Source organism: Quercus robur, chromosome 2 (genome assembly GCF_932294415.1).
Source record: "Quercus robur chromosome 2, dhQueRobu3.1, whole genome shotgun sequence".
NCBI classification, from domain to species: Eukaryota; Viridiplantae; Streptophyta; class Magnoliopsida; order Fagales; family Fagaceae; genus Quercus; species Quercus robur.
Genome location: NC_065535.1, coordinates 63,568,943 through 63,581,992, shown reverse-complemented (window position 1 = coordinate 63,581,992; position 13,050 = coordinate 63,568,943). Strand labels below are relative to the sequence as shown.

Sequence of the window (13,050 nt, the reverse complement as noted above, 5' to 3'; positions counted from 1 at the left end):
AAAAACCCTTTAAATCTCATCACCCAAAACATGCACAGCTTTTAGATTCACTCTCTCCAACCAAACCAATGTTTTCTCCTCTCTTTTCTTGAAAGAAACAAGCCAAAGGGAACTTTACCGTTAATTAAAAAGCCTCTTACTTTCTGATTTCTTGGCCTAGGGTAGCTTTAGTAGAGAGAAAATAACTCCCTTTAAGATAATTTATCTAACTTTTTGTTGAAGTGAAAAAAAAAAGAGATTTTAAAAAGTTGTATATAAATTTATAAGCTCAAGCCAAACAGATTCTTATGTATATTTCAAGTTCCTATTTTCATATTAATATATATGCTCACTTGTAGTTTTCACTTATATTTCTTAAGGGTTTGGTTTACTTCTAATACTGTTCTAATTGGAAATCTCTTTTTATTTTAAATACATAATAGTAAGTTGTAGTGAGATTTAATCTCCATATTTTATTTAGTTAGTAAGTGACGTAATAGTTTTTTATTTAAACAAAGGAAGATTTTAATTTAAAAAATATTAGAGGTAAACTAAATCATTTTCTTAAAAAAGCCAACGTAAACCTTGGCAACAAAAGATGTACATATTATCATTTTCTCTTCATTAAATAATTCGGAAGATTAATGCTCATATCTTTATAGATACTTTGTTTATTTACATAAAATAGAGTTGTCAATGGGGGAAAACACCAAATTAAGAAACTTGCTGAGAAAATTTATCCACCTACTAGTCATCATTAAATAAAAAATAATAATCATAAAATAATTTCTTTTTTGTTTTTTCGGATAAGCTAAGGAAAATTACTTAGCCACATTAAGTTAGATGATGTCACTCTACGTCATTTATTTTTTTTAATAATATAGACCTCAAGATCATAGATATGAGTTATGAAAATCTGTAACAGTAGGAGTTTTGGCTTTTTCGTAATGTTGAACTTAATACATGACAATTGGAACAAAGCACCCTATGTAGATGCTTGTAATATATGACAATCTACTTTACAATAAAGTGTGTTTTATGTTAGCCAATGAAAAGGTGCATGTTTATTTTGCTTGTAACTATTATAGTAATCCAAAAAGGAAAAAGCAACTATTATATATATATATATATATAGTAATATGCCACTATGAATTATGATCATTTTTGTATGATTAAAGAAAGAACTAGTCCTAGTTCGTTCGTCCATATTTCGTTTTATTCAAAGCAATGGATTTGGGTCGGACCAAAATATGAGTTTTTTTTTTTTTTTTTTTTAATTGAAGATATGATAGTATTTGTATTTATGGTGTTTGTTCTATAATGATTACCATTTTCTATTAAAATAATAATTATTCTTATCATTATATTAAAATATCAATTGATTTTTTACGTAAGTTGGATTTAAACTCTTTTTTTTTTGTTTTTTTTTTTTTTTTTGTTTACAATATGTTATGCTGACTCCGCAATAATACTTTGTATTTAAGAATGTGCCAATTCAATTATAAAACTATTGACAATTTATGGAAACTGCTTTACTTCATAATTAATCATTATGTTTATTTTTTTTATGCATTTTTAGTTATATTTTCTTTTGCGTGTTAAGTGACAGCTCAATTATAATCACAATTTTTTATAGTGCCTCGCTCTTTCTTGCTATCTACTATATGTATATAAATAAATGAAAATTTTATTTATTCTTTTTCTATTTTTGAACATTTAGTTTAATAATGCAAACGCTCCCATCAATCACACTCTAATCTAAAAGGGCAGCTAAAAATTCCACTGGGCTTACTATAGGGCCCTTTAGCCTATCTGGACCTCATGAATCCTGGACCTACGCTACCAAAAGGTCAGTGGGCCCTCTCTCACCTTCTGGAATAACATCCCACGTGGGCTCCTTTATCTGTATCCACGTGTTGCTACTTTAAGGAATCTTTTTAACCTCATTAAAAGCCTAACGACCATACCCCCCAAAATTTTCTTCCCTTTTCTTTTCTTTTTTATTTATTTTATTTTTTATTTTATGGAAAGGAATATTTAATATAAAATAAAAAGCAACAGCTTTCACAAAATATTTCATAAGAGTGGAGATGCAAGTTGGCACAAAAAATTTCATAATTGCTATATTCTTAGTAGATAAAAGAATAAAATTATGACCAAAATATTTTCACAATAACTTTACAATAAGGTTTAGATGACAAGTTATTAATTATAAATAAATACAATGATATCATTATTAGTAAGTTTAGATAAGAACTAATAAAAATTTATAACTTAAGTTTTATTGTGAAATTATTGTGTCCGTAGCATTATTCATATGTTAAAATATATGCAGTGGTGGACTCGTATAAAACTTATCAACTCAATTATTAAAAAAAAAATATTATAAAAATCATTATGTTTATAGAATTACTTGGCAAGTTATTATATTATAAAAATGATTATATCTATAGAGATACTTGGCAAGTTATTATTGATAGATAAGTTTTCATTATTATATAGAAATGATAAATAATAAAATAATGTTAATAGATGATAAAATAACATCAATAATGACTTAAAATGAAAATCAATAAAAGTATATTATCTCAATTTCTACCGCATGCTATGGAAATTGTGGTGTATTCCTGTATAAGTAATGTTATAGATACTAAAAATTTCACAACAGTTGAATTAACAAATTTTTATTTAAACCCATGTTTGACATAATTTTTTATTATTTACTATTAACAATATGCCATATTAACCATGTGTGAAGTTCATTGACAAAAATTTTTTTAGAGACTTTTTTTTAATTTCAACTTATGATATTCACTTTTGATAATAATTTTATATTATTAAATCAAGATACTAATCAATTTTAGTATAAATAAAAATTAAACTTCAAATCTCTTATTTAACCATTAAAAATTTTATCGTAAAAAACCACCTCTTCCTATTTCCCATGTAGCACCGTTCAAAAGAAAATTAGAGTAGCCTAGCCAATAGGCACCAACAAGGCTAAGCAGAACCCCAAAGTTGACGTGGCTGATGCATTTATTGACCGGCAGTGGACCCCATTTCTACCCCGGTCCCCGGGTATGTCCACTGGTCCCACATCACCCACCCAAAACCGACAAAAACCCTAATTTTTTATTTTAAAAAAATAATCCAAAACCCAAAAATAAAAAAGCCAAAGAAGACGAAGAACAAGAACTAAGCCAAAAAAAAAAAAAGGAAAGGAAGAAAAACGCGTTTTCTCAAAAGAACAGAGTTGAATCTTCTCTTTCTTCACCGTCTTCGTCTCTGTCTCTCTCTCTGTCTCTGTCTCTCACTTTTTCTCTCCAAAGAACCAAAAATTAGGGTTAGGGTTTTCACAGAAGAAAAAGAAGAAAACCCTAATCTTTGCTGTGCAAGTGAAGGTATAGGGTGGGTTCAACTGAGAGTGTTTTTGGATACCCTTTTGGGTGTTCTGAAATGGGTTCCTCTTCGTTTTCCTCTTCAGTGATCAAATGGCACTTTTTTCACAAACCCATGTCTCCAATACTTGTTCTACTGAAGTTTATGTTTCTCCTATGGGCTTTCTCTCTTTCTCAAAAAGGTTTCGTCTTTGCCGATTCAGACAAATCGGTGCTCCTCCAGTTGAAGAACTCGGTCTCTGACCCATCAGCTTTGCTCTCTACTTGGGACTCTGATGATCACTGCTCGTGGTTCGGTGTCTCCTGCGACTATAATTCCCGTGTAGTTTCACTGAACATTACTGGGAATGAGCACAAAGGTAATTCTTGTTCAAACTTTGCTCAATTTCCGCTTTATGGGTTTGGGACTAGGATTGACTGTTGGACTAGTAGTGGAAAATTGGTTGGGAAACTGTTGCCTGTGATTGCTCAGCTTACTGAGCTTAGGATTTTGTCACTGCCCTTTAATGGTTTTCATGGTGAAATTCCTGCTGATATTTGGGGTATGGAAAAGCTTGAGGTTATTGATCTAGAGGGAAATTCAGTAAATGGGTCGATTCCGGGCCAGTTCTACGGGTTGAGGAATTTGCGGGTTTTGAATCTTGGGTTTAATAGGATTGTTGGGGAGATACCCAGCTCGCTTTCGAGTTGTGTCAGGTTAGAGATCTTGAATTTAGCGGGAAATCATGTGAACGGGACCATTCCGGGGTTTGTTGGCGGGTTGAGAGGGGTGTATCTGTCGTTTAATCGGCTTAGCGGGGACATTCCTAGTAAGATTGGGGAGAATTGTGGGAAGCTTGAGCATTTGGACTTTTCGGGTAATTTCTTGGTTGGTGGAATTCCAAGGAGTTTGGGGAGTTGTGGTCAGTTGCAATCGCTTTTGTTGTATTCGAATATGTTGGAAGAGGTTCTTCCGGCTGAACTGGGCCGGCTTCAGAAGCTTCAAGTATTGGATGTTTCGAGGAATAGTTTGAGTGGTTCGATACCTTCTGAGCTTGGCAATTGTTCTCAATTGTCTGCCCTTGTACTATCAAATCTGTTTGATCCACTTCCGCAAGTTAATAACACAAAAGAGGACTCTTTGATGGACCAACTGGGTTCATCAAATGATGATTTTAATTATTTCCAAGGTACAATTCCTGTGGAAATTATAATGCTTCCTAAGCTGAGAGTATTATGGGCACCTAGGGCAACTCTTGAGGGCAGGTTCCCAATCAGTTGGGGTGCTTGTGAGAACTTAGAGATGATCAATCTGGCTCAGAACTATTTCACTGGGGAAGTTTCTGACGGGCTCAGCCGCTGCAAGAAGCTGCAATTTCTTGACATAAGCTCAAACAGGCTTTCTGGGGAGCTTTTGGAGGGACTTCCAGTTCCTTGTATGACTGTATTTGATGTCAGTGGGAATGCCTTGTCAGGTATGATCCCCAAATTTTATAACAGCACTTGTCCTCCCGTTCCTTCCTCAAATGGAAGTCCTTCCAAACCTGGCAGTGACCTATCCACTCTGTATCTATCATTTTTTAATTCTAAAGCCCTAGTTGGAACTCCTTCTCAGTCACTTGGAGAAGAAAGTGGTCTTGCAATATATCACAATTTTGGACACAATAACTTTACTGGCACTATCCAGTATATGCCAATTGCACCTGAAAGACTAGGAAAGCAGACTGTTTACTCATTTCTTGCTGGAGGAAACAAGCTTGCTGGACCATTTCCTACCAACTTGTTTGAGAAGTGTGAAGGATTGGATGCACTGATTGTCAATGTTAGCAACAACAATATATCTGGTTCAATTCCAGCTCAAATTGGTACTGCCTGCAAATCTCTTAAAATTTTGGATGCATCTGTAAATCAGATTACTGGACCCATTCCCCAGGGTTTCGGAGAGATGGTGTCACTTGTTGCCCTTAATTTCAGTCGGAACCTGTTGCAAGGTCAAATTCCAACCAGTCTTGGTCTGATGAGGGACCAGAAGTATCTCTCTTTGGCTGGTAATAACCTCACTGGCTCCGTTCCTTCCAGCTTGGGGCAGTTGCAGTCTTTGGAAGAGCTGGACCTTTCTTCAAACTCACTCACTGGGGAAATTCCGAAGGATCTTGTAAACTTGAAACGGCTGACTGTTCTGCTGCTTAACAACAATAATCTCTCTGGGCAGATCCCCGCTGATTTGGCCAAAGTAACCATGCTCTCAGCATTCAATGTTTCCTTCAATAATTTGTCTGGTTCATTGCCATCAAATAATAACTCAATGAAATGCAGTAGTGCTCTCGGTAATCCATATCTGCGGCCTTGCCGTATGTATAATTTGGCTGTGCCATCTTCAGATCTGCAAGGAAGTGATGGCAATCCACAACCTGTTATTGCTAGTCCACCATCAGGAGATACAAACCAAGGAAGTGGGAGTTCTGGTTTCAATTCAATTGAGATAGCATCCATAACATCTGCCTCAGCCATTGTTTCAGTTCTTATTGCTCTGATCATCCTGTTCTTCTATACCCGAAAGTGGAACCCAAAGTCCAAAGTTACTGGGTCTGTTAGAAAGGAAGTAATTCCTTTTACAGACATTGGGGTTCCATTGACCTTTGAAGGTGTTGTACGGGCTACAGCAAATTTCAATGCAAGCAACTGCATTGGGAATGGAGGTTTTGGGGCAACCTACAAGGCAGAGATCTCCCCTGGAGTCCTAGTGGCTATAAAACGGCTTGCAGTTGGAAGGTTCCAAGGCATTGAACAGTTCCGTGCAGAAATTAAAACTCTTGGAAGGCTCCGCCATCCAAATCTTGTCACCTTGATAGGTTACCATGCCAGTGAAACAGAGATGTTCCTTATCTATAATTATTTGCCAGGTGGTAATTTGGAAAAGTTTATCCAGGAAAGGTCCACAAGGGCAGTGGATTGGAGGATACTTCACAAGATTGCACTGGATATAGCCCGTGCACTTGCCTACTTACATGATCAGTGTGTACCACGGGTGCTCCACCGTGATGTCAAGCCCAGCAATATTCTGTTGGATGATGATTTCAATGCTTATCTCTCTGACTTTGGATTGGCCAGGCTATTGGGAACTTCAGAAACCCATGCTACCACTGGTGTGGCTGGAACTTTTGGTTATGTTGCTCCAGAATATGCAATGACTTGCCGTGTTTCCGATAAGGCCGATGTGTACAGTTATGGTGTGGTGCTTCTTGAGTTACTCTCTGACAAGAAAGCTCTAGATCCTTCATTCTCTTCATATGGGAATGGCTTCAATATTGTTGCTTGGGCATGTATGCTCCTGCGTCAGGGCCGCGCAAAGGAGTTCTTTACTGCTGGGTTATGGGATGCAGGTCCCCATGATGATTTAGTAGAAGTTTTACACTTGGCAGTTGTGTGTACGGTCGATTCTCTCTCTACGAGGCCAACAATGAAGCAAGTTGTACGACGGCTTAAGCAACTTCAACCCCCATCATGTTAGGCGCCTGGTGAGACTTTCAATTATTAACATAGCAATTTGTAGAAGGTAAGCCCCATTGTAATTTGTGCTTGTGCACGTGGTGGTCTTCGTGCCCTTAGCTTGAGTTCTAAATTGTAGTTAATCCACTTGTAAATTGTAATATAGTTTTGCCCCCATTTTTTCAAGTTACTTCCCTGATTGGGGGGCTTCCTGATGAATCTGCAGAAGAATGCAGATATTGTTTTCCACGTTATATACTTGTACTTCAGGTTTATTTGTTGTTTAATAAAACCATAGAATAGAAGAAATATTGCTGGGAAACTTGCTAATTACTTAATTCAATTCTTTCCTATCTTTGGCTAAAATGCAACAATTGATCCATACTGGTATATCCTCGAATGATTCGTGGCGTTTTTGCTTCCAAATCAGAAACGTATACCCATTTCTGAACTGTTTTCCAATCTAATAAACAGTCAAGTCCAACAACAAGCTCCTTGAGATAGAGCTCCAGCGCAATGCGCATGAACAGCTTCATGTTCAGGCCATTGGGATGGATCATAAATGGATGAGCAGCTGCTCCACCAGCAATCATGTTCATCATTGGAGTTTCAACCTGACAGTGAAAAGAACATTGAAGATAAAGAAAAAAGTCTTAGTGCCACATGTAGATACCACCTGGATAAATTGAGTAATCAAAGATCCAGACAAGCAACTGACCTCCAAGAAATCAAGATTGTCAAGAAAGCGCTGAATATATGAAATGATCTTAGATCTTTGTGATAAAAATTCGTTGATCCTCCATATTCATCATTAAATCTAGATAGGGTGTGTCGATAACGAGTTTCCTATCTTTCAAAAATATATGTTTCAGGATTCCAGGTATACCTCCTCTTTCTTCTAATCCTGATCTTTCAAAATATATGTTTCAGGATTCCTGGTATACCTCCTCTTTCTTCTAATCGGCATTGTCAGACACAGAACCAGCCTTTGGCTATTGCCTGGGAATCATATGGAGAGTGGAGACAATGGGATAAGACTGAATGATCTTGGAAGAATACTTTTAGCTCCCCTTTTAGTTTTCCCTGGAAATCGAAAGAAAATGAGGTCCAAATTCGTAGGCAGCTGGCAACGCCCGAGTTTTGATGGTGGATAATATAAAATGAAACTGTGAAGGGATTCGAGCTATGAAGGGGGGAAAAAGATTCCTAAACTCTTTGCATTAATGTTTTTAATTATAATTAATTAACTATAAAGCAACAAATAAGGGTATCTCCTAATCTGATTCAGGGACCCATATGCCCTTGCACCCGCACTTAACAACTATTTTCCCTGGCTTTGCTAGGAGGATTTTCCTGTACATTCTTGAATTGGTTGAGCAGTAAAGAAACTTACCAAGTTATCACTTTCAAATTCAGAGAATTTTTTTAATTAAAAGTGGACAATCATGAACTAAATCCTATTTTTCGAAAACAGTTAAGGGTTCAGAAGTTATAAACCCTTCCCATGAATGTGGTGGAGGCCTCAATTGATTAGGGGGGGAAAAAATATCCTCAAAACCCCTTGGAATTATCTTTTAGTTGGTAAGTAGAGAAATGAATGAATATAATGATAATTTGATTCTTTGTAATATATAGGAGAGGAAAGAAACAGAATTTGTTTTTCCAACTTCAATATAAGAAGAAAACATGGGTACCATTATTTTTTATAAATTTTCCTATATATGTCAAATTCCCTTCGGGTGATTCATTAGCAACAATACTTCCAGTCTTTTTAATCTGCTAATATACAGTTGCAAGACCAGACTCTGTTCGTTTGAGAATTCAAATACATTACAGGCCATCCTCTAGTTTGTGCATAGGATTAGACATGCAATGAAACAAACTAAAAGAAAGGACTTAAAATGCTCTATATCCACTTTAACCTTTTGAACGAGAGGCTTCATGTACTGACTGAATACAATACGAGTGCCACTCCATTGAAAGACAAGAAAATTGAAAACTAAAAAACACGAAAGAGAAAATGAATCCACCGTTTTGGTAGTCTTCCTCACATGGATACAGGATAAACATTACAAAATGGGAGTGGGGTTAACAACTATATGTTTTAGAGGGTGTGCCACATCACCACCACCAGCATGCTTGACAAACTCTGCGGGAGTTAGAAAGCTGCCATGACAAACGCACACTATCCTCACTTCCTCACCTTTCCTATATCTGTAAAGAAAACCTTCTATCCTTTTTCCATTGGGGCCATCACCTTTGGTAGACACACAAGGCATATCTTCCAACACATTTCTCACAATCTCCTTAGCTACTCCCTTGTCAGCATCCGTAGGTTTTTTAGATTGATTTTCCATCAGAGCTGCAGCACACCTGCTTGATTTTTCGGTGATTGTCATTCCATTGTAGAGTGGTGGTTTCTGGTCACTTTCTGTTGAGTGAGCACTGGTGGGACTTCTCACTTCTATGCACTTGTTCATTCCTGCTGCATAACCCAAAACAAGTAATGCATGAGTGGATTGATCAAAGAATCCAATAATAGCTCATGAATGCAGACTGCAGGAAACCGTAGTGAACATCTGCAGAATATGATTACAATTGTTCTACCAACATTTCATAAGATTACTGACAAGAAACTTTCAGATAAGCCTATATACAATACTGAATGGAAGGATGAAATGCCTGATAGTTGGACACAGTCATTAACAGTGCATCCAATGTGAAAAATCAAAATATTGACCATTCAAAACCAAAAGCCGCATCTGATGCAGCCCTCAATTTTAGCTTTAGGGAGAAATTTCTGGTTTAGCTTGGGATGTCATTAGGGTGGTCAGATAATATCTGCTTGCATGCGGAGCAGTAGAAAGTTATGACATAGAATTAGTACAGAAATAATACATATTCTTTTTTTTTTTTAATTAAAAAAGAAATTGCTCTATCAGGTTTTCAAGAGTAATGAAGCGAGTGAGTTAACCAGGTTTTCCGTGGCTTCCTAAGTAACACAATTAAAAAGATGCAATTAACAAATAAATATAAGTGAGCAATCTATTCAAACAATCGTTTCTCACTTGGGCATCATCTGTTGCACTGAAAATCAAATTTTCATAAGAAACTCAAGTTCATTTGGCTGGGAAACTGTGTGAACTCGCCAATTGCTTTGGACCAAATGGAATCTTCTCCCCCATAAGCAAGGGTTGACTTCAATCCCAGCTTCGGTTGAATTTCCCTATTAGTTACAGTTGATGTGTAACTCAATTGGAGCAGTACAAGACACACTGACACAGGAAAAAATGTGCCACATAACTGGTTGCCTGTGCTAGAAATCTCATAAGCTGATGCAATTGTGATCATTTTAATAATCAAATCCAGAACAAGCAAATTTTTCTCCATATCTCTTTTAGAAATGGATTCTCTCCATCTTGAAGTGGTGAGTGTTCAAGTTCTACAGTTCCAAAGAGACTTTTTGACAATATTTAGCATGGCTTTGACCTAGAAATGCACATTAGTAACAGTGAACCATTCGTAATAGAACATCAATAATCGCTTGTTTTACTACTCAAATAGCAGAAAAAATTTGCTTGTGTCCTCTTTCCTCAGGTCTAATGTTTCTATATAAACAATTGATAATTTAATATACATGGTCCAAGCACATCTCATCCTTCTAGATTCAGTAGCCACTTAATTCGTCACCCAGGGGCATAAATATCATCATATAATTTCCTAGTTCCAAGTCACTTACAGGATGATGCTTAATGTAAATCTAATTTTGTGCATCAGAACTTTTCTTTCTCCTTATAATTCTTTTCTTCTCTTTTTTTCTTTTTCCTATGGTGGAATGACTAGGGGTGCCCTGTGAGAGAGGGGTATGCACTGGAATTCTGAACATTGATTCCCTTCAAGAGTAAAACCCAAAGTACGTAGAATCAATTATTACTATCCCGTAATTTAGCTTTTTATGATTTATCTTCCGTTCTTGTTCTTCAACAGATGCAAATTAGGCAGTAGCAACTGGACATTTAAGCTATTAAATATATAATTAATACCCAGATGTTACTTAGTGCAGGTTTGGCTAGACAGTTTAGTGTGTGAATAATACTAGTATTATGTGTCAACAAAATTCATTTGCAATTAAAATCAATTTCGTGATAACATAGTCAAGAAGAGCAAACATTTTAACTAAACACATCAATACATTTGCTTATTTAACAAGGCAAAAAAAAAAAAAAAACCAAGCCAAACCAAACCAAAAGATCCCCAAATGAAATTATTAAAACAATATAGAATTCGAATCCTACTCAACTCAAAAAGAATCAAAATTCTCATTCTTTTCAAAAGGTAAAGGCAAATAAAAGGTCTCCATTGCATAGAAAAATCCTTCTAAAATTACAATCAGTCTTTTTGGATCTCAGCTACCTTCATATTAATACGGGTCAACAGCCAGCCAGCCAGCCAGTCAGTCATTCACAAACTGTATAATGCAAGCCAACTAAACCAAATAAAACACATCCATTGTTTCAATCTTAATCATTCCACTTTTTTTTTTTTTTTCTTCTTTTTTAATTGAGGACAGAAAGTCAATAGAATAAACAGATGCAACCACCAAATATGCCACCAGTATCCAAATTTTCTTGTTTGCCAAACATACGATTACGCAATAAGCATAAGATGTTCAATAACATAAGCAAAAACAGTTATATTGAAAAATAAAATTCATGATATTGCATGGAATTACCTTGAGGCTGAGATGGTTGGCTTTCGGATTCAGAAATCCCAGAAGAGGCACTCCCTTGGGAACCAATTGAGCCTTGTGATAAGGGTATTGGTTGTTGTGAAAACCCCTCCAAGCCATTTCCTTTTTCACAACCCCAAGAAAACTCATTCAAAACCTTCACACACTGCTCTTTCTCTTTCTGATCATTACTATTATTACTACTAATATTGTTATTATTATTAGTATTGTCCACCCTCTTATCCTTCCAATTCCTTTGCTTCTCCGACCTTTTCCTCTTCGCTTCCAATCTTCTCAGACTCTGCAACTCCTTCCTCTTCCTCCACTGCTCCTCTGTCTCCGTAGGCAAAGAACAAGTCCTTATCAAAGGTGTTGGTGCACAAGCCATAGGTACCACACACGTTGTCTCTTTTTCTTCCTTCACAAAGTCTGGTATCGAAGACGACCTCATAAGCTTCTTTGCTCTTTCAGGGTCCACCCCAAACCGACCATTCAGTGAAAGCCCAAGACTTAGCTCTATCTCCTCCCTATCTTCTTCGCTTCCCTCTTCCACTTCCATTTTCTCATGAAAATGATTCCCAGCCATAATTCTCGGCAACAGATCTCTCGGGAAATTCCTCATTTGCATGGGAATTCGTCGGCTTATTTCTCTGCTTCCAATATTCTCTGCTTGCGCCATTCAAAATGAGAAACAAAAAAAAAAAAAAAAACACAAACAAAACACTACAAGAAGCAAACTTTGATCAATTTTTAGAAACACCCAAATGAGAAAACTTGATAACAAAGCAGAATTTTATCTGGACTTCGTTGAGAGTATAGCTCATAAGCTCCATTTTTTTTTTCTTTTGAAAAATCAATTCCAACATTGTTTCTTTAAGACCCAGAAAGAGAAATACCACATTTTTTTCCTCTGCAACTTTCCCGGCAAACAGACAGACACAGAGACAGAAAGAGACAGAGACAGAGGCAAAGCAAAACAATCCGAGAGAAAATATATTACTTTTGATAAAATGGAAATCAAATTATATTTTTCTCAGCTATAATAATAATAATAATCAAAGAGCAGGAGTGAAATGACGAAAAGACCCCTGGGGGTTTTGAGAATATTGGAAGTGGGTGAGTAGGTGACACGTGGAGGTCATGAAGAGGAAGAGAGAGCCACGTGTGTAATAGAAACGGATCTCGAGGTGGAAGGACAAAGAACTTTATCAAAACAAAAAACAAAACAAACATCGACACCTGTTTGGTTATTCTTCGAAAAGCCTGAAACACAAGAAGACACTGATGGATTGGGTTTTTTCTCATTATATAGATCCCACGTGTCGTCCTATGAATCAGGAACTCCTTCTAACTACCACGTGTCCTAGATATATTATTTATACCCCACCTCGTAAATCGCAATGGTAACGCTACTCTCTCTCTCTCTCTCTCTCTCTCTCTCTGAAATTTGATGACTAAAGTTTACTTTTGGTTTTA

General features: G+C 36.4%; 2 protein-coding genes across 6 annotated transcripts; one reads left to right on the top strand and one right to left on the bottom strand.

The window, feature by feature from the left end:
- The first annotated feature begins 3,185 nt into the window (after positions 1 to 3,185).
- Positions 3,186 to 7,167, top strand: LOC126714429 (LRR receptor-like serine/threonine-protein kinase RPK2). Its single transcript, XM_050414575.1, has one exon. It carries the CDS (start codon positions 3,436 to 3,438, stop codon positions 6,865 to 6,867), a length of 3,432 nt encoding a protein of 1,143 aa, XP_050270532.1. The 5' UTR covers positions 3,186 to 3,435; the 3' UTR covers positions 6,868 to 7,167.
- Positions 7,168 to 8,728: 1,561 nt separating this feature from the next.
- LOC126714430 (ninja-family protein AFP3-like) lies at positions 8,729 to 12,596 on the bottom strand. Of its 5 annotated transcripts, none has more exons than XM_050414578.1 (3): positions 12,471 to 12,582; positions 11,578 to 12,240; positions 8,729 to 9,330 (listed from the first exon to the last, which is right to left on the bottom strand). In XM_050414578.1, the coding sequence occupies exons 2-3, from the start codon at positions 12,200 to 12,202 to the stop codon at positions 8,915 to 8,917; spliced, it is 1,041 nt and encodes a 346-aa protein (XP_050270535.1). In that variant the 5' UTR covers positions 12,203 to 12,240; positions 12,471 to 12,582; the 3' UTR covers positions 8,729 to 8,914. The 5 variants fall into 5 exon arrangements, with proteins under 5 accessions (XP_050270535.1, XP_050270534.1, XP_050270533.1 ...); XM_050414579.1 differs by adding an exon at positions 9,914 to 10,156 and having other exon boundaries at positions 9,059 to 9,330; positions 11,578 to 12,595; XM_050414580.1 differs by adding an exon at positions 9,914 to 10,156 and having other exon boundaries at positions 9,185 to 9,327; positions 11,578 to 12,596.
- Positions 12,597 to 13,050: the final 454 nt, after the last annotated feature.